Here is a 21,102-nt window from a genome sequence, read left to right as displayed (position 1 = left end):
TGGCTTTGCATCAGCAGAGTTGCGCGTCCCTGCGTGATGACAGATCAGCGGACGATTCAGCCAAGATAGGGTGAGCTCCGCCACTCCCTTTAAAGGGTTTCCCTCCTTTTCTCTCTGTACTAACGCACATCCACTGGGCCATAGACATTTGGGTGCGTGGTTGTTTCAGGCTGGAAGTTAAACTTCCCCTTCTAAAACTACATCCTTTGATAGAGACACGTGTTATTCGCCATTACACAATGTCTCCGCCCAAATCTCACCGCCATTTCTCCTGCCGTGACTCCACGCGATCACTTCCTCCATCTTCTGTCGACGTCGCTCGTGTTTAAGACACACAGACACACACGTGCGCGCACACACAGTGAGCATACGCATGCTCCCATTCGGACACAAACCAACCTACATGAATCCACTAGAAGCGGATTGTTGTTACCTGGGTTGATTGTGATATGTAGTGATAGAATATAATAGGCCTTTATTATCACAAGTGATATCACTATGGTTAATAAATCCTGTTATATGTTAAAGAGAAGTTTCTTAGTGTTATTTGCATGTATGTTGTGACGAAGGCTTGTTTGTGACAGAGTCAGTGCTTGAATATACCTACCTTCCTTGTTCAACCTGGAATATCACAAATATTAATATATTTGCAATTAATTTCAAACAGTAAATAGACTGCATTTATAAGCACTTTTAAGTCACATTCACCCATTCACATACACATTCATACAGCACGGCTATAAACTGTACCATGCTTTTTCTATCAAATTCATACACATTCATAAATACCATTCCGGCATAGCCATCAGGGTAAATTTTTGGGGGGTTAAGTGTCTTGCCCAAGGACACTTAACCCTAAACACATGCGGACTGGAGGAAATACAGATCGAGCCACCGACCTTCCAGGTAGTGTACGACTCTTCAAGAAACTACAGCCAAGTCCAGTTGCTCCTGATCCATCACCCTTGTGACACAATGTCCATGTTGACTTGACAAGATGTTTGAGACACCATGGATGAGACACCATAATATGGGTTAAGGTATCAAACATGTCAAACTGACCTAGATCATTGCTTAATTATTTCTCTTATTGTTGTACTTTAATTAATGTTGTAATTTATTTTGACATTCATTAATTTATTTTACAGCTGTTTATTTTTATTAATCTGCATTTGTCAACAACCCTCCGTGTTCTGATTATTGTTGGTTTTGCCATATATGTCTTGGTTTTTTGTTGTTGTATTTGTGTGCTCATGGGAGCGGGGTGGATGAGTGGATGGATGAAAAAAAAGGTTAGAAAAAGGTGATTTGCGCTGACTTCTACCCATATTGTTGCACCAATTAAAAAACTATATTTAAAAAAAGAAAACTCTGGAGTAGTGTGGAAGGCGTAAGTGCAGCAGCAGTGATGTAGCCTGTGACTGCAGCCAAGTTGCAGGTAATTTCACACAGCTGGAGAATCTCCTATCATCTAAGTGAGAGAAGAAGCTCAACAAATTAACACCTAACAAATGAATAAGCTACGCAGCACTCCAGTAGTAAATACCTTTAACCGTTCAGGCCAAATAACAGCAGCCTCTCTGGACAGGTTGTTGGCTGCTGGCCTGTCTCCTGTCAGACAGCTCTGGCCATGTTGTGCTACTTATGACAGCTGACCGTCACTGGCCTGCAGCCAGCTCAACATGTTCAAGCAGCAGTGCATGAGGATTTTCTCTGCAAGGGCACAACTTTGTAGTGAGGAAGGGAAGGCTGTCTCTCACAAAACAAAGTGTTTTCTGGAAAGTCAAGTGCTGATGTCAGACACTGTGAGAGAAAGATTCGGGTACTTATTTTTTCGACTGAATTTAATAATTGTGATATAATAATTTAATAATTAGCATAATTTGTCTTCCTTAACGGAGAGGTAGGTGCACTTTACAGACAGGAAAAATATTAAAACAGCCAACTCAATCTAAAAACAATTCCACAAACCAAGTCTGACAAGATGGAGCTGGACTCATTTTTGATACTAATCACAGCATACATCTGCATCCCCTGACCATGTAAAGCAGTCACCCCTGACTTGTAAAGAAGTTGCTGCACACAAATCAGCAGTATGATTTGAAGCCCACACACTCATGCACAGCTGGGGCTCTGGCAGCTCTCTTGGGGAGGCGACGCATGCTGTGTTGTTGGGAGGTCATGGTCGTGGGAGGGGAGGGGGCAGCCAGTGAAACAGCAGTCGAGCAGTAGAGAAGGGTGGGGAACAACAGGAATGACCAGGCTGCTCACTGCTTCACAGGAAACCATGAGAGAGCGGGAGGGTAGGGGGAGGTGAAGGCCACAGAGGCCACGTGACACAACCTGGCATCCAGAGCAAAGCGGTCATATGTATACCTGCATTTCGGCCATACAAAGAACAATCGGCTCACAGCGTGGATATTGAAAAAGCAGGCCACCTCACCTGGCTAGTGCAGTTCAAGACAACAGCACCTCACAAAGAATGAGCTTTGCCTATGTTAGTTCATTCACAGCAGCAACATGGACACTGTGTTTTTTCAAGGCCCTCTTGCTGCTTGATTGAGTGAATAACAGGGCTTAGACTGCAAAAATAAGGTTAAACCACACAGTGTGCAATGAGAACAGAGGGAGGTCAGTGATGCACAAAGCCAGTGTTGAACAACAAAAAACCCACTAACAGAATAATCCCTTTGCTGCAGACTTGCAGTTATAAACTTAAGTGCTGACTGTTACTTCTGGACTGGTAACATAAGCCAAGGTCTGAGGAGATGGATTCCAGTTATCACTTACCTTGCCAAATAAGAACATTTAACTTAGTGAAACTAATGTATTTAATTAATCTACCCATTGTTGTTGGCTGTCCTCTTTGTACTTGGGTTTTAAACTTGCACTTATTGTTTTTTGGCAACACGTTGGCAGCACAACCAACCACAAACACAACATCACAAGGCAATGCATTCATTGGGAGTCATGTTCCTGGCTGCCTGATTCAGGTTCAATATTTACTCTCCCTTTAGCTCCTTTTTGGTCCTCCTGAGACAAATATTTGACTCTTTATCTGCTACATCCTTCATTATGTTTACCAGCTAGTCTCTAAATGTGTCAGCCTGCCCCTTGGTTCAGAGTCCACAATAAGTTGAAAACCATCAAACTATCTCCAATACTGAATGAAAAATACTGCTGGTTTGTGTGTTTATAATAAGTAGAAAAATTATATATTTGCATGCTTGATTTGCATGACGTAGTCAGGGTTCGGAAAATGAAGCCAATGTGGAAATGCCTGGTGCCTGTACTTCTCACTTATTTTATAAAAATCTGTAAATATTTTCCTTCTCAGCATTAATATTCTCAATCACTAGTTTCATGTCATTTTCAATACAGCCTGATGTTCATTTTGTCAAATTGACAATAGAGCAAAGTATGCATTGGGGTGTGGATCAGCGTTGCCAACTACTCCGTAAGGAAAGTAGCTATTGGCTGTCCTAAATGTAATAATATTAGTTCAAATTAGTAACCTAATCTGCATAAATGGCCATGTGCATGTAATTGTAATGGACGCTGTAGGGGAGAGGAATAATGTCGTCGGAGAGACAAAAAGTGAGTAAAAAACACCCTAAATATGTTTAGAACTAAAATTGAACTTCTGTCTGTTGATTCTTGTTTTTATTCAATGTCACAATTAATGCAGTGATTTATTTTAGTGGAGTCATTTATTTTAGACAAAAAAAATTTTCACATTTACATCCCGCCCTGACTGGGTTGAACGTCATCTCCTGCTCTGAATGCAGCTGCTGCGCTGCACGAGGACTGGGCTGCCTGTTAGTGCTTTGGGACGGGGGAGGGGCCCACGGCAGCACCCGCTGCTCGTCGAGAAGAGTAAGATTTGTTCGCTGGTCGCTTTTTTGAAACAGAGTCGCTAGAGGGGTCTGAATACTAGCTAAATATAGTGACAAAGTCACTCAGGTGGCAACACTGGTGTGGAATCAGCTTGATTGGCAGCTGGTCAGTCCAATCAGCGCATGGTTGCAGGGTTAGGTGGGCGCGCAGTGGACAGGCTCTCAGTAAGACCCACCCCCAATTCTAGATCTGGCTGCATTGACAGGAGCCTTTTGTGAAGCAGAACAAACCAACATATGACCCTTTAAAGTTGTAATAGATAATGTGCCAGCAAACAAAAGCGGATTTACCAGCCCTGTCAGTCTTGTTCCCGTTCCTCTCTGTGTGCCTGTTGTCCAGGGTAGTATGAGACTGTGTCCTCTTTCCCTCCTCCCACATTAAGGCTCTTCCATTTCCACAAAGTGGCAACCCACCGTGACATCACCCATTGTTTTTTGAACTTTCATTTTGAAGCCTTGAGTTTAGTATTTTGACCAGTGCCATATTGGTTAAGTATCTATCAATAGCAATTGAGACCAAAAGGTCTTCAGAAAAATGTTTACTGTCGTTATTAATCTTGTGAGAGGTAGAGTCATTTTGTCATGGACTTCTATAGAAACTGACTTCCTTTTGAAAAAAGTGGAGTCACCCTCTGCTGGTCATTCCAGAGAGTACAGGCAACAGGCAAATCTGCATTGGCTTTATTTTCCAGACCTGGGGTCTCATTTATAAACGTGGCGTACGCACAAAACGGGGCTGGAAACGTGCGTCCGCCACTTCCCACGCAAAGGTTGTGATCTATAAAAAACAAACTTGGCGGGAGAATGTGCGCACTGTAAGCAATCTTTGAACTTTGCGTACGGCGTACGCACATTCTGGAGACAATGGGAACAAGCGACGCAGATGGTGAGGTAGTGAACTGAAGTCAGATTGTAGAAAGCAAGGTCTTCGCTCTTTGCCTCCACCTTGAATGAATGAGATTCTTTATGTCGCACATTTAAAATAAAACTCAGGCAACACAAATTAAATACATGTTGGTGAAGGAGTAGACAGATGTAATGAACCATCAGATCGGACCACTTTCTCTAATTTCTCCCACTGTGCGCTCTGTCCCAGTGACAGTTGACAGCCGCAGAAACACATCGCCACTCGCACTGCTTCTTTTTATTAGTGATCCCTCTGCTGATGCACCAAATAACGCTGTTTTCCGGGCGTCCACCTTCCTACAGGCGAGTCTATGTCAGTGTCTGAGAGGTGATATTTTTTTCCTTTTTCTCACCTGTCGGAACTAAAGAACAATTGGATGCCAGGCTCATTAATATACTGATCAGCATTCATGAGGTGATTTGCATTGACTATTTATGGTTAAAATGGGCGTGTGCAGGGCGGGATATGAGGCTGATTCACGTACGCACACTTGTAGGTGATCTGTCATTTATAAAGGGAGAATTGCGCACAGGTGTGCGTATGCACGGTTTTATAAGTCTGAATATTTTTCGGCGTACGCCATTTTCGGCTTTTGGGCGCACGTACACTTTTAGTAGTTTCATAAATGAGACTCCTAGTGACTACGTCCATTTTGATATACAGCCTATGCTTTCCAGTACCTAGCAAAAGTTACTGATAGCTACTGGGAGAAACAAAAATACTATCCTCCTCCTGTTTTGTTTGTGCAGAGGCAGTTGTTACTTCCTTTGTGTTGTAAACCTTTCATTTTCTAGGGAGATTTCGTACCCGGTAAATACAGAACTGGAAAATGAAAGTGAGGCTTACAAGGAACCTGTCTAAACGGTTTTAGATCCTCCCTCAGTCCTATGTTCCCTCAGTCCTATGTTCCCTCATCTCTATGTTCCCTCATCTCTATGTTCCCTCAATTCTATGTTCCCTCAGTCCTATGTTCCCTCAGTCCTATGTTCCCTCAGTCCTATGTTCCCTCAACTCTATGTTCCCTCAGTCCTATGTTCCCTCAACTCTATGTTCCCTCAGTCCTATGTTCCCTCAACTCTATGTTCCCTCAGTCCTATGTTCCCTCAGTCCTATGCTCCCTCATCTCTATGTTCCCTCAACTCTATGTTCCCTCAGTCCTATGTTCCCTCAGTCCTATGTTCCCTCAACTCTATGTTCCCTCAACTCTATGTTCCCTCAGTCCTATGTTCCCTCAACTCTATGTTCCCTCAGTCCTATGTTCCCTCGGTCCTATGTTCCCTCAACTCTATGTTCCCTCAGTCCTATGTTCCCTCAACTCTGTTCCCTCGGTCCTATGTTCCCTCAACTCTATGTTCCCTCAGTCCTATGTTCCCTCATCTCTATTTTCCCTCATCCCTGTGTTCCCTCAACTCTATGTTCCCTCAGTCCTATGTTCCCTCAGTCCTATGTTCCCTCATCTCTATTTTCCCTCATCCCTGTGTTCCCTCATCCCTATGTTCCCTCATCCCTATGTGTGAACACAAAAACTCTCTTCACCCATATTCTCTGCCTTTTCCTTGTTTCTGAAAAAAAAATCATCCCTCGGACTATATGCGGGGCTGCAACAGATCGCAACCTCGAGCTGCTTTAATGAAGAACCACATATTAACGTGTCATGTTATTTCTCTCCACACACAGAGCGTCTGCTAAAACGACTTCCTGTTTCTGACATGTCAACATAAGAGTATCCTGCAATATATTGAACACAGCTTCTTTTGGACGTCCATCAGGAAAGTGGTGTTGAATAATGCCACAAAAGTGTCTTAGTAGAACAATATATTGTGACAGTGAAGTCGTCCTTTGACCATTTTGCATATCCTTTTTGGTAACCCTTTATTTTAAAGTCCGCTAATTACCTGATATTTACTAAGAAACTAGATGGTAACAAAATACAGTTACCAGGAATACTTCACCAATGTATTGTATGTACTTACTAGGTAATAACTTAGTGCTTACTATTCTTTACTATGGTACTTTCTTAATATATTACAATCTACTTTCCTAGTACATTTCCATGTACTTACTAGGTAATAACTTAGTTCTTACATCCACATACATTTCCTATAGGTACTTATTACGCAGATTGTATTACCATCTAGTTTCCTCATAGGTTTTCATGTACACTCTCAGAAAGGATGTGTTAATATTTAACACACTTTTTGTGTTGTTACAATTTAACACATGTTGTGTTAAATTTGCCATTAAATCTGTTAAACAAATAAATAAAAAACACACGGGTGATTTACACATCATGTGTTAAAATATTGTCCAATCACGTTCAGGACTGCGGTGCTGACGTCATCATCTAAACCTAAACTTTTCCCAAAAGTCAAGCAAACTTTCTTTTCAATTGGTGGGTTTACTTAATTAGGTTGCGTTAGAGGCGGGAAAAACATATATTTGCAAGCTAGCTAGCTTCTGATCATGATGAGTCAGCGGCACCATTTTGTGCATTGTTCTGGTGCAGCCTATAGGTGCGTGCAAGGCAAGCCTCAACAGAGATGAGAAAAAATGATCCCCATCAGCAAAAAAAGTTGTTTAATTCATGATGTCATTTATTAAGTCAACATAAGAGTATCCTGCAATATATTGAACACAGCTTCTTTTGGACGTCCATCAGGAAAGTGACAAACAAATCCTGTTTAGCGTGTGTATCGCATATTTTCCTGTGTCACTTATCGTGTGTTTTCTTGAAAATAAAACGTGATTTGGAGACATTTCTACTGGTGAAGACAGCAAGTTGTGTAGTGTGAACGGTAAAGTGATCTGACGACTTTGAAAATGTGTCCCAGCCTTAAAAGAATAACTGGTGGCATGCAAGAGCTATAAGGAATGTTGTGAGTCGAGGGAAAAGCAAAACATCCCAGCTTGGCCAGTAGTTGACTTTCAGGTTATAAATCCTGTGGGGGCCATTAGGATGAGTACTGCAGACCATGTCTTTGTTTTATTAAGGAGGGGGCAAGTCTGTGGTCCCAGAGTGGAGAGTCTTACCCCAGGATGTGTTCACAGATGAGCCTGCAGTAGTCGCTGTGAGAGCTGGTTATGAGGAGGAGGACCTTCCCGGCATTCTTCATGCTCTGCAGCCAGGTCTTGACAGAGTCAGAGCAGGGCTGCAGGTACCGGCCTGGGTCCCTCTTCACACTGGGGAAGTAGGTCCCTGCATCCTCTGTTTAGAAACGTAAACACAGTTAGACATCCAGACTTGATCTTAAAGAGGCACTCAAGGCTACACAGTTAGGATAATTATGCTCTTTGACATGTACAGTATAAAAACAATACTGTCCTTCAATGTCACATCTTAACCCATCTGAACAGCAGTGAAAGATTTTGGAACATTTTGTTCGACTGCTCTCTCCACCACCAACATAAAAACACCAGATTAGGGAATACATTTAGAGAGAATGCTGTTTATTCCTCAACTAGATTTCACACACTTGACAGATGATACTTTGTTTTATAATCAAATTCGTAGATCTGGAAAAAAGCAAGAAAAAGAAATTCAGTTGTACCAAGCACCAGGATAGTTCTGCCTGTGATGTATTGCTCCCAACAGGGGTCAAATAAATTTGTAGTTAGCATTTACTTCAAGAATCACGTTTGTTTATAATAGTGAACACACATTGCCGTTGACCAATTACAAACTGATACTTGACGGTACAAATACTTGCGGGAACGGAAAGTCCAAAATGAGTATGCTATTGGAGCTTATTAACTGTGCTGCACCATGCACTTCTATTCTACCCTCTTTTTAACATTTAACAGCTCCAATAAACAGGTTGCAGACAGTTACGAGACAGTAGTCGATGGTACTTATGGGGCCTTGGGAAACTATCCAAAAGCAAAGCATCAGATTTTACAGTAAAGCTAGTGAATCCTTGTGGTTCTGTGAAATATGGTCACAATTTCTCCTTCTGTTCCAGTGTTATGGTGTTGAATAATGCCACAAAAGTGTCTTAGTAGAACAATATATTGTGACAGTGAAGTCGTCCTTTGACCATTTTGCATATCCTTTTTGGTAACCCTTTATTTTAAAGTCCGCTAATTACCTGATATTTACTAAGAAACTAGATGGTAACAAAATACAGTTACCAGGAAAGTAGCAAAATAACTTAGTATAAATAGTAATTACTAAATACTTCCTATCCTATTCATATGGGTACTTTACTAATACATATCTAAAGGTGGACTATGTGTACTTGGTAAGAAATTACTCTGTATTAACAGGGAAATATGCATGGCTTTATTTTACGGTCCTACTACATGTTAAGTACACAATTAAATACCGGGAAAGAACATGACACTTTTGAGTTCATCAAATCCAAGCCTTTTAAAGTAGACTATGTAAACTTGGTAAGAAAGTACTCTGTGTTAACAGTAGGGCTGGGGCGATATGCTTTTGTCCTGATTCCATTGTATCAAGATACTTGGGTGCCGATTCGATTTGTATTGTGATTCTGATGTATTCCGATTCTAATGGTATTGCGATTCGATGAAAACGATTATTGAGATTTTATTTTCCCACTTAAAGAAAAACAAAACAAATACTTGTGCTTTATTGAGAGCAGTGTTGATCTTTTATCCTGCCCATTGTCCGGACCGTAGTCGGGGAGCAGGTAGATAGTTTCTCCAGTGCTGAAGCAGTCTGCTCCGGGACTAACCCCCTTCATTTTCCCTCCAACAGCGCGGTGAACATACACACTTTCGTGTGGAACCAAGTCGTTGCTGCATTTGTTATTGGACATCAGCTGTAACATTAGCTGCTAGTATGTACACTGGACTTCTAGCTGCTCCGCTCTTTTTCTCTTTCGCGCTCCACACTACAATGGTTTAAGAGTATCCGCCATTTCCCACTCTCGGACGCTTGCCGCAATTAACAGGGAAATAGGCATGGCTTTATTTTACAGTCCTAGTATATGCTTAGTACACAAAAAGTGATATTTAATTACCGGGAAAGAACGTGACACTTTGACAGTTCATTAAGCACCCACGACACATCATCAAGACATAACGGAATACTTCACCAATGTATTGTATGTACTTACTAGGTAATAACTTAGTGCTTACTATTCTTTACTATGGTACTTTCTTAATATATTACAATCTACTTTCCTAGTACATTTCCATGTACTTACTAGGTAATAACTTAGTTCTTACATCCACATACATTTCCTATAGGTACTTATTACGCAGATTGTATTACCATCTAGTTTCCTCATAGGTTTTCATGTACACTCTCAGAAAGGATGTGTTAATATTTAACACACTTTTTGTGTTGTTACAATTTAACACATGTTGTGTTAAATTTGCCATTAAATCTGTTAAACAAATAAATAAAAAACACACGGGTGATTTACACATCATGTGTTAAAATATTGTCCAATCACGTTCCGGACTGCGGTGCTGACGTCATCATCTAAACCTAAACTTTTCCCAAAAGTCAAGCAAACTTTCTTTTCAATTGGTGGGTTTACTTAATTAGGTTGCGTTAGAGGCGGGAAAAACATATATTTGCAAGCTAGCTAGCTTCTGATCATGATGAGTCAGCGGCACCATTTTGTGCATTGTTCTGCTGCAGCCTATAGGTGCGTGCAAGGCAAGCCTCAACAGAGATGAGAAAAAATGATCCCCATCAGCAAAAAAAGTTGTTTAATTCATGATGTCATTTATTAAGATTTTGATAGTACCTCTTGATGGAGTTTGATGAGTTATACGTTATACAAGGTCACCGCTGGGGCTGGAGGGGTGCGACAGTAGAGGGTTCTGTGTGAGTAGAGCGGCACTGTACCCAGTTGCTGTCCAGCACTTGCGGGTGTGGTGTGGGGTTATGTATTATGTAAAGAATTTAAATGGTGAGATTAAAACTCAGACTGGGAATGTGTATTTTCCCCCAAATATTTTAGCAGACAAAAACTAATCAACACTCTTTGCTCTTTTATACGTTTTGAAATGGAGGAGAGTGGTACTCCCAAGACACTCATCATACTGTTCTTGGATGGCAGGGAGATTTCAAAGAAAATGCATCAAATGAACAACACTGCAGAAATTATTGATGCCTGCAAAAGTTCCTTGAACTGTAATGCAGAATGTGATAGAATTCTAAAATTTAGTAAAGATTTTAATGAATTCATAGACATTGACACTGACAGCAATGTCCAAAACTTAAACAATTATCACATTTTGTTCGTCAATCACGCCAAATGATCCACAGCAGCAGCTTGTATGTATGTCAATACAAAGCTTCTCTGCTCTTTGAAGCTGGTATAGACCTACTTGAAATTATATACAACATGGGTAGATTTGGACTGAAATGCCTGTGTATGGCTATTCAAATTTATTTTGTCCAATATAAACTATTTTGGCTAAAATAAACTAATTTCTGAGATTCTCAACCTACCCCTTGGGGACTAGAGGTAAAAAAAAAATCAGACCCAGTCAATTCGTCCTGACCATGTGTATTTGTCCAACCCCAAAAGAAAGTGACTGACCAAGAAATATTTTTACTCTGAAATTTCTCAATAAGTCAGAAGGTTAGACCCTGCAAAGAAAATGTTGAAATATGGCTTGAGGGAGTGGAGTGGAGTTAGTGATACGTAATATGGATAAAATTGGACAAAAACAAGTATTGGATAATTATTATTATTGTACAGATGTAATTGAGTGTGATACTTTACAGCTGTGAACACATCTTTTGCATGTTCTTGTCCATTGAGTGACATTTTCTTTTTAAGGGTCATCCACCGAGTACAGATGCAGCTGGTCCAAGTGGTCAATTTGAAGTATGTGTCTGAGATGCTAGTGCAAAACAGTATAGAATTTGTTTTGCTCGTAGAAGCATGTTAGGTCTCTGATTGTATGACTTAAAACTTGAATTCTCTGGTTACACAGCAGACATCTTGACATGTCATAGCGGGAAAACCACAAGTTTATTAAGGATTGCTGAATTCCACTTATTGTACATGCTAGTTCACTGTCACCGTTTCTGGGACACTGCTGCTCATTAGTTTTTTTCCACTGCTGTGACGAATCAAAATTTCTGCTGTTCAACCAGTCCATTAGCATGGCATTGTTAATTCCATTTCAATTCAATTTTTTTGTATAGCGCCATATCACAACATACATTGTCTCAAGGCACTTTACATAGTGAGGTCAATATTACAATATTACAGGGAAAACCCAACAAATCCCACACTGAGCAAAGCACTTGGCGACGGTGGAGAGAAAAAACTCAGTTTTAACACGAAGAAATCTCTGACAGAACCAGACTCAGTTGTGGGCGGTCATCAACTTATAATTAAAAAATATAATCATGTTATTGTTATTATTAGCGATGATATTATTATTATTATTATTATTAATAATAATAATAATAATAATAATAATGACGGGTTTAGATCCTGGGGGTAAAGCAGTAAAATTATTTTCTTTTAAAGGCTGAACAGATGAGTGCCATTGCAGCTCATCCAAGTGGTCAACAGGAGGTACGTGTCTATTGGAGATGAAATTATGCTAGTAACAGATATTGGGCCGATACCACGGAACCTGAGAAGAAGAGTACAATTGCATGTTTGATGGAGTATGTTCTCTGTAATCTGTTCTCCCAGCATTTTTAAGGACAAATTGATGGTGCGCACAGATTTGATGCTGCCAGTCTGACGATGCTCATTGAGAGCAAAACCCCAAGTGTGCTAGCCGAATATGAAAAATCTGGAACACTCTCCTTGACATCCAGAAAACTTCTGGTGAAGATAGGCATCAGTGATCTGGCGGAGCGAAGAGGATTCATTTATTAGTTTTTTTTACCTTATTAGAAGTTGTAATATACTGCTTTCTGTCAAACCATTCAAATTGGTATCATTGGTTATAAATACAGTAGTTAATATTATGTGCAAGACATTCAGGGAAATTAAAGTGACCATGTAAAGTTATGGCAAGGTAGTTTTGAAAAAAAATATGTAATTGACTAGTCTTTGACTGTAGTTGACTGAATGCATTGTAAGATAAATGAATGTATTCCCTGTTTGCAAGCATTTTATGTTAATTATTTCTGACCTCAAAATCCTCCATTTTTCTTTCAGTTACCCCTTAAATGCTGACAAATTGATGTTGGCCAAAAGCATAATAACAGTCTTCCCATCACTGAAGATCAAGATGCATGTAAGTGTAAACTGATGTCTTGCTGTAAAATACAATTTGCATTGGAATATTAGCTCAAATCTATTTGAAGACTTTAGATAAGATAAGAATGGATATCTTGGTTTTGATATGTACCTTTCTCTATGTTATTCTTACCATGTTATTTCATGATGAATCATATTAATTTTTTTTTTACATTTTAAAATGCAACAGGGGTTTGGGATTTGATTAGATTCTGTTAATAATGTGCCCATAGAGACTGTGCCCGAATGCTTTCCCACACAATTTTCAACAAAATTTTAGCAGTCAAAATCACACAAACCAGTCATTCATGTACTTGGTTTTGGTCTGGAAGCATATTGTCTAACATATGAGCTTGTACCCTTTACACTATTTTTTTAAACTCTGTAGTCCAGGAGCACTTCTATGACCCAGTGTCCCACTGTGGATTTATCGAGGTCAAACTGAGAAACCTACGGAGAACCCTGCAAGATGATCAGCGACGCTATCATAAGCGGCGGAGGTCCAGTGATCCCTCTCATGTTACTATAACACTGGAAGTGGTTGCAGAAGGGGAAGAAGAGTCCATCAAGGAGTGGATAACCATCACCAAAAGAATGAGACCAACTTCTGAGAACCTTGCATCTATCAAAATGGGCATGGAGAAAACCTTCAGCAACCGGAGGTTCTGGATCTCAAGTAAATCACCAACAGTCACTGAGATTTTTCAGCAGTACCCCCGCTTTGTAGACCTGCCATACTTGGTAAGTCTACAGCATATTGTTTTACAGATGCTTGTCTGGAGTTTATTACATACCCTTTTGTTTGCATTGACACATTTACTCATTTTCCATTTTAATATCTAAGAGTAGCAGCACCTAAACTAAGAATTCAAATATGTATGATATGAATAATGTATACGAATTCAGAAAATCGACATGTTACCCATTAATATCATTGCTGTATTCTCTGTTACTTTTCAGTTGGATGCTGAGTTTGGGAAAATGTTTCCGGGGAAGGAAAACCTCTTACTAAAGGAAAACCTGCCTACTAACAGTGGCAGCACTAGAAAATCTAGCCAATGTCTAACCCACTTGTGAGGAGAATGATGGTGAGTTGCCATATATTTATATGACATTATTACAGAGAGTATCTGACTTGATGTCTGAGGTGGCATCATTAATTTAATGAATATCATTTGATTTTGTGTTTTGCTCAGAATCGCTTTGCTTCAGAGCCCTCCAGATGTTAACCCACTTTCTACCACTTACTGCATCATGGAGGGCCAAAGGGTGGACCAGATGCAGTGTTAAATCAAAGATATATTTTACGATCAGAAATTTAGACAACAAACTGTTATATAATTAAAAAATCTCATATGATAACACAAGTGATTAATACTGATATGTGGCCTGCATGTTGTTGTATTTTCCCAGACTGGAACACGCATCTCTGGCCTTCTAGAGGAATCACCTGAGACAGCTGTGGGAGTCCACCAGCCCAAGCTTGTATGTTTGGGACATCCCAGTTCAACAGCGCAATATATAATTATAGCAAAGAACGACAAAGTTGCCATCCCTCTCAAAGATGAAGGTTTGATATGCTACATTTACAAGCTGTTCAAAGCTGTTCTTGGTTTGCAACCTGGCATATCCTGCCCAACTTGACTCAGTCTATGCTTTCTTTGAGTATGTGTATGACATGCCCACTTCAGGTGTAAAGAGAGCAAAAGCGTGGAGCTTATTGCAAAGCTCCAGGCAGTGTTGTAAGTTGTACAACCATGTATGTTTGTCCCAAGTGCAAGAAATCAATTTAAAAACAAGTGAGGACTCTCATTAGACATTTGAGGCAAGTCCATGCAATTTCAGATGGACAGGATTATACAATCATATGTAGTCAAAACCACTGTCAGAGAACCTACCATAACTTCAATTCTTATGCCAAACATCTCAATAGGGAACACACTAAGGCTGCAAACCCCATAAATTTGGAACAATTAGTACATTTTCAGGATGTGTCAGAGGATGTTTCTATGGCATCTTGCTCTAACGCCATGGACACTCCAGAAACTGAGTTGAGCTCTAATTTAGATACCCAAATGGATCTTTATTTTTCAGATCACCATGACTGCGCAGCCTCATTTTTTGCCAAAATGTACTCTGCATCAAATTCCACCTTAACTGATGTGCAAAAAAGCATTGCCTGGACAAAAGAGCTACTGGACAAGACATTGGATTCTTTAAAGGAAAAAACTGCATTTCTGATTAATAGCTACTCCATATCAAATGAAGATGATGCCGTCCAATCTTTGAGGCTGGATTATGAAAATGCAAGAAATATGTTTACAGAGGTGGATACTCCCTACAAAATGTACAAATACTTTTCTGAAAAACAGTCCCTGGTCATGAATTTGTGTAGACATTATACATGACATTCTAGAAGGTGTGGCTCCACTGGAGGTAAAATTGATGCTCAAACATTTTATCTATACTGAAAAGTTTTTCACCTTAGAGCAGTTCAATGACAGAATGGTAAGCTTTGATTATGGTTTTGCAAATGAGAAAAACAAACGTAGTGTCATTCTTAACTTGAGGACATCAGAGAATCCTATAAGACAAACAGCCAGTCAGATGTGGTGCCTCTTACTTTTTTTACCCTTCCCAATTGGAGATTTTATTAGTGAACATGATCGACATTCGAAATTGTTCCTCCTTATAGTATTTGCCCCGGTTGTTAGTAACGGACTTCCTATCTTTCTAAAGCAGTTGGTTATTGATCACCATAATTTGTTAAAGAGTCTATATCCAGACCGATCGCTCACTCCGAAACATCATTTTATGACTCACTATTGTTGCATGATGATTAAGTTTGGCACACGTTTGAAGTTATGGTCTATGAGATTTGAGAGCAAGTGCGGCCCCCTAAAAAGGCATGGTCATGCTGTGTTTAACTTTATTAATATTTCTAAGACTTTGGCTTATAAGAATCAAGTTCAAAGTAGGTTTAAATGGAAATTTAGTGATCCATTACAAAAGAAAATGTCTTTCCCAAACGCCTTTCCAGTCATGACTGGATCTCTGGAAAAAAAGTGATCTTTTCATAGAAAATTTTAAACCATTTGGTTATAATATCTCCATTTGCGGAACAATTCATGTGACTCACTCGGTCTGTGTCCTTGGTCAGACATATAAAACAGGTTGTGTACTTGCTTTAAATTGTGATTTAAGAGGAGAGCGTCTCTTTGGAGAGATTGTACACATTGTTCCTGATTGTGAGAAGGAAGAGGTATTGATTTTTCTTAAAATTTTAACTGTGAAATACTTTGACGATCTTTTCTATTCATGTGGTAGAGCGGAATGATGAGCATGAAATGATCAATGTAAGAGAAGTAGCCGACATCAGATTACTAGACTTGCTGTCCTCTTTCAGTGGAAACCAACTGTATGTAAATCCAAGATACAAATTGATTGTTTAAATTTGCATAATTGGAAAGTGCTTATTTAAGATACCAGCCAACCACTTACTTGAAACGAAAGGAGCGGCAGCTAGCAAATGGTGCCGTCTGTATTATGTTCCTGCAGATTTATGATGGGTGACCTGATGTCCCTGCAGTTACATTTGCAGGTTAGCGCTTTGTTTTTGAATTATCAAAGAACTTCTGTGAATGTTCGACCTGAATTGTTTGTTCAGTTTTGTTTTAAACTAGTTGTTTACATTAACTAAACAATTGCTCAGTCAGTTAAGTATGTATTTACTGTATTTTGCATCTGTATGAAATGACCAATGTAAAAGATGTAGTAGACATCAAAACACTAGACATGCTATCCTCTTTAAGTGAAAACAAACTATCTCCAAATTACAAATTGATTATTTAAATTTTCATAATTGTAAAGTGTTATTTAATAAGATAGTCAACCACTTACTTGAAACAAATGGTGCCGCCTTTATTATGTTCCTGAAGATTTATGATGATGACTTGATGTTGATGAATTCTGAAAGGACTTCTGTTAATGTTATACCTGAATTGTTTGTTCAGTTTTAAACTAGTTGTTAACACTAACTAGACAATTGCTGTCAGTTTAACATGTATTTACTGTATTTTCATCTGTACAAAATGTTTTACAGTAATAAAGGCCATGCAGTTGATTCATTTTGTGAGCTATTTATTTGTTTTGAAGAAAGCTAATTGAAATAAATGTAAATAACTCATCTCTGGGTTATTGTGAAAACATCTGTGTGTTGAAATATTTAACACACAGCATGTGTTAAATGTGCTAACACACTGACTGTGTTGAAAGTAACACAAAATGTGTTGTCCTTAACTAGACACGCTGGTGTGTTAAAAATGAACATGTTATTTTTAACACATCTGTTTTGAGAGTGTACTTACTAAGTAATAACTTAGTATTTACTGTCCTTTCCAGGTGGGTACTTTCTTAATACATAGATTGTATTACCATCTAGTTTCCTAGTACATTTCCATGTACTCACTTAGTGATAACCTTAGTAATTACTATAAAGTTATTTTGCTACTTTCCTAGTAACTATATTTTTTTACCATCTAGTTTCTCAGTAAAAAACAGATTATTAGCTGACTGTAAAATAAAGGGTAACCAAATTATCATATCACATTTCCTATCCTATATTCATTTGTGTGCATTTGTCATCATTAGCACGTGAATACTTGGCCATTTTCATCTTTGAGTCTAAGTGGACGTTTCTGCCAAATGTTTAGAAATTTCTTGAAAGCAGTCTTGAGATATAATGGACAAGAAGCCTAAAAACATTTTGAGGGTTCTCTGTGATCTTTACCTTTGACCTCTGAACACCAAAATTTTGTTAATTTCTTATTCGATTTCTAGCAGAGCTTTGTATCAAATTTAAAGAAACTCCCTTACGAGATGTACAGACAACCCAGAATCATGCCTCTGGCTACAGCTGTTGACAGCACGTAGGTGACAAAATTCCAGATGTGTAACACTTGACCTGTGAGGGATGATGGAAAGTGTTGATGATAGGTAAGTTTGCTGAACAGAGAGTAGTGGTCAACTCAGTTAGTATATGGTCCGGCTAGTGACCAGCTTCTGTGGCAGGAGTGAAGTGACACAGTGAAGCAATACATTTTGTTAAATTAATGAGTTTATGAAAATTTGGAATGTTAATTTTACAAAAATTTCAAACACAGAACATGCTTGGAACATCAACAGTCACATGTTTCCATTTCTTTCTATCGCAAACTAAATGTTTACAGACTGAGATGAAAAGGAGAACAGTTTCTATAATTTAAGACCCTTCCAAGAACTGCTAAGTAATGAACAGGCCTGAGAGGTCTGATTATACTAAATAAATATTTGTCGGTAAGAATGGCAAACAATCACATGCAAGGTAAATTTTAACTTCATTACAAGCTAGGAACCAATGTTTAGCTAACGTTTTGTTTATGTGTTGTGCCAAAATTCTTCACATTTGTATTTGCAGAGGTAGAGGGGGACCTCTGGGTAATGTCCCCCACTTCTGAGGTCCCATCAGTTGGCTCTCCCCACTTTGAAGCCCCCACATGCCCTTTAGTACATCCTGTTAGCAGACTCTATAGAGCTAAATATGGCAACACTGCACTCTGTTACATAATCCCAGTCAATGCAGAATATAACTATTGACCTTATGTTCTCAGCTGAATGTTGCAATTCATGAATAAAATATAACCTATATGGCAATATAGGCACTTGCTGATTGGCAATATACAGTACATCCATGTATTGAGAAAAAAGTTGAAAGTACAATTTTTCTTGGTTACAAGAGGAAATGTGACAGGTTTGGCAATTACAGGGAACACGTTTCCTTTTCTTATGTGTGGCATTATCTGGTGATTTAAAGCACATAATTAAATTTGGATTCGACCCTGACACATGTGCAACCTTATCAAAACAGAAAAATTATGCCACCTACACATTGTATTTGCCCTCAAGCTGAAAGAAGTAACCAAGGAGTGGAATCTTTCGTTGTTTCTTTTCACAAGTAAGAGAAAGAGCTCTTAGAAAAATGGCAGGTTGGGGATGAGCAGTGGGGATGAGCGGTGTGTATTTATGCGCTTCAGGGGTTTACCCCGGCAGAAAGCTTCCCACAGGAGCATCACTGCACCTTCGGGGCAAAATGGACAGTCAGAGACATGTTCCCCACCCCTCGAAGAAACAGTGTTCATTTTATCCCACGTTAGAACACTGTTGCTACTAAATCCCAGTTTGAGTGACAGAATCAGAAAGCTTAACAGATGGCAATAACACTGCACTCTGGAAAGTTATGATGGCAGGAAACCTTTTATCTGTTGTCACTACTATTGTGAGGTAAACAGTAGAATACAGTGGTAGAATTACAAAGCAATCAACTAGCAATGTGATCATGAAGATATTTAAATGGCCATCACAGTGCCATGAAATGATGATCATGTCATACCACATTGCCTTGTGTTGAAAACATCATCTTTTTGTTGCCCAAAACTGCCATTTTTTCCGCTGGAAACCTCGTTTAATGTTTTTTTTTTAAACTCAGGGCTAAAGTCAGTGTGACATGGCCTAAGGTGCCACTGTCAGGACAGCGAAACAATTCAGTTTTCAAGTGCAGTCGTACTGATGGTGATTACAGGGAGTGTGGAAAAAATGCTAAAATCTGCCTCCTGTTTGTATTTCAAATTGGAGATGTGAGAAAATTCTGTGTTCTCATTAGAGGCCGACCAATATGGATTTGTGGGGGCAGATGCTGATATTGATATTAGGGAGTAAAAGATTTCCGATATATATATATATCTGTCAATGATTCCTCAGATGTCCTTATCAAACCTTTATGACATAGAAATGTAATTCAGGCCTGATATTTTAATATAAGTATAAATGTTATCATAAATAACTATAAATAAAAAAGTGTTAACATAAATGCACAGTTTCTGTTTATTCTTTACAATAAAATATTTCATATCTGTTAACATTAGTGCCGTCTGTGAAAGGCTCATATCGGCCGTATATCGGTCGGGCTCTAGTTCTCATGACAATAATGACATTTTATTTGTTACACCATAATCATCACCTGCTACGCAGAGGATGGATTAACAATGGAAGTGGTGAATAGTGAATTGGAAGATTGATTTCTATTTAGACAGAAGCTCCAATTCAGTCACAGTATGAAGGGAAAGCTGATCTGGAATTCAGTTTTGACTTAAGTTTTTCAAGGAAATACAAAACATATTCCTCTTTAATCCTTTAATGACAGGATGAAATCATTGGACCAAAACTGAATTTGGAATGCCATAACTGACGCTCCTTTAGAAGGATTGTATCTTTTGCCACCTCTGTTTAATGCGTTCAGTAGTCTTTTGGTGTGGCCTGAATAGAAGCAGGCTGTATCTTAACCTATTTTATGGAGTTGAGCACAATGCCTTAACTCCTTCGATGTCAAACCATCGGCACAGATTCTTGTCCTCTTCGAAATAGCTACATACATTAACACCTTCTCAGGTGTCTAAAATGCGGATGACGACTCTCAGCAGGAGTTTGAGAAGTGTGGACATGCTGCTCTCCACTGGTGGAACACAGGAAAACTTGAGAATGGAAAAAAAGCTCCTGGAGGATCTCAGAATGCAGTTGTCAGTTCCAACCAAAAGATGACGACAAACACAACCATCTCAAAGCTTAGAGCCATACCAGCAGCCCAGAATTCACACATTTGAAAATGTCCCAGATGTAAACATCTTCTTCTGAAGTTTAAATTGTGTACAAGGACCATTTCCCCTTCAGTTAAACAGAAAAAGCAGGTCACTCAGACCACAGTTTGAGGGGGCTTCCTCTTCTGGGACCCTGCCTCATTACCCACAGACAGGGAGGTCAGCTAAGGGAAGTCAAGAGAGCTTCCCTGCCAGCAAAATCCCATGTCGTTGTTTTGTGTGTGAGAGGACAAACAATGTATCTCGCATTCAACCTTTTTGCAAGGCTCAAACGATCAGATACCATGCTGTAGCCATACGGAGCAGAAGCTGTTTACTTCACCAGTACCTGACATTTACCACCCATTTCACAGCTGACACAAGAGCCAGAGAATGGGTGTACTCATGTCATAGCCTATTAAACACAATGAAAGAAC

The 21,102-nt window shown here is 39.3% G+C and overlaps 1 protein-coding gene and 1 long non-coding RNA gene across 2 annotated transcripts in view; one reads left to right on the top strand and one right to left on the bottom strand.

The window, feature by feature from the left end:
• nt5dc1 (5'-nucleotidase domain containing 1) overlaps positions 1-21,102 on the bottom strand; it is a 73,887-nt gene that overhangs the window by 20,155 nt on the left and 32,630 nt on the right. The window contains exon 7 of the mRNA XM_035616873.2: positions 7,834-8,008. Within this exon, the coding sequence (XP_035472766.1) occupies positions 7,834-8,008 (175 nt within the window). The remainder of the gene's footprint in view (positions 1-7,833; positions 8,009-21,102) is intronic.
• On the top strand, positions 3,774-17,114 carry LOC118289815. Its single transcript, XR_004786253.2, has 5 exons — positions 3,774-3,876; positions 12,918-12,996; positions 13,387-13,739; positions 13,959-14,086; positions 14,195-17,114. It is a non-coding gene; the product is annotated as an uncharacterized LOC118289815 (long non-coding RNA).

Source organism: Scophthalmus maximus, chromosome 18, assembly GCF_022379125.1.
Source record: "Scophthalmus maximus strain ysfricsl-2021 chromosome 18, ASM2237912v1, whole genome shotgun sequence".
Taxonomy (NCBI): domain Eukaryota; kingdom Metazoa; phylum Chordata; class Actinopteri; order Pleuronectiformes; family Scophthalmidae; genus Scophthalmus; species Scophthalmus maximus.
Note: the sequence above shows the minus strand (reverse complement) of the source record. Positions and strands in the feature narration are given on the sequence as shown.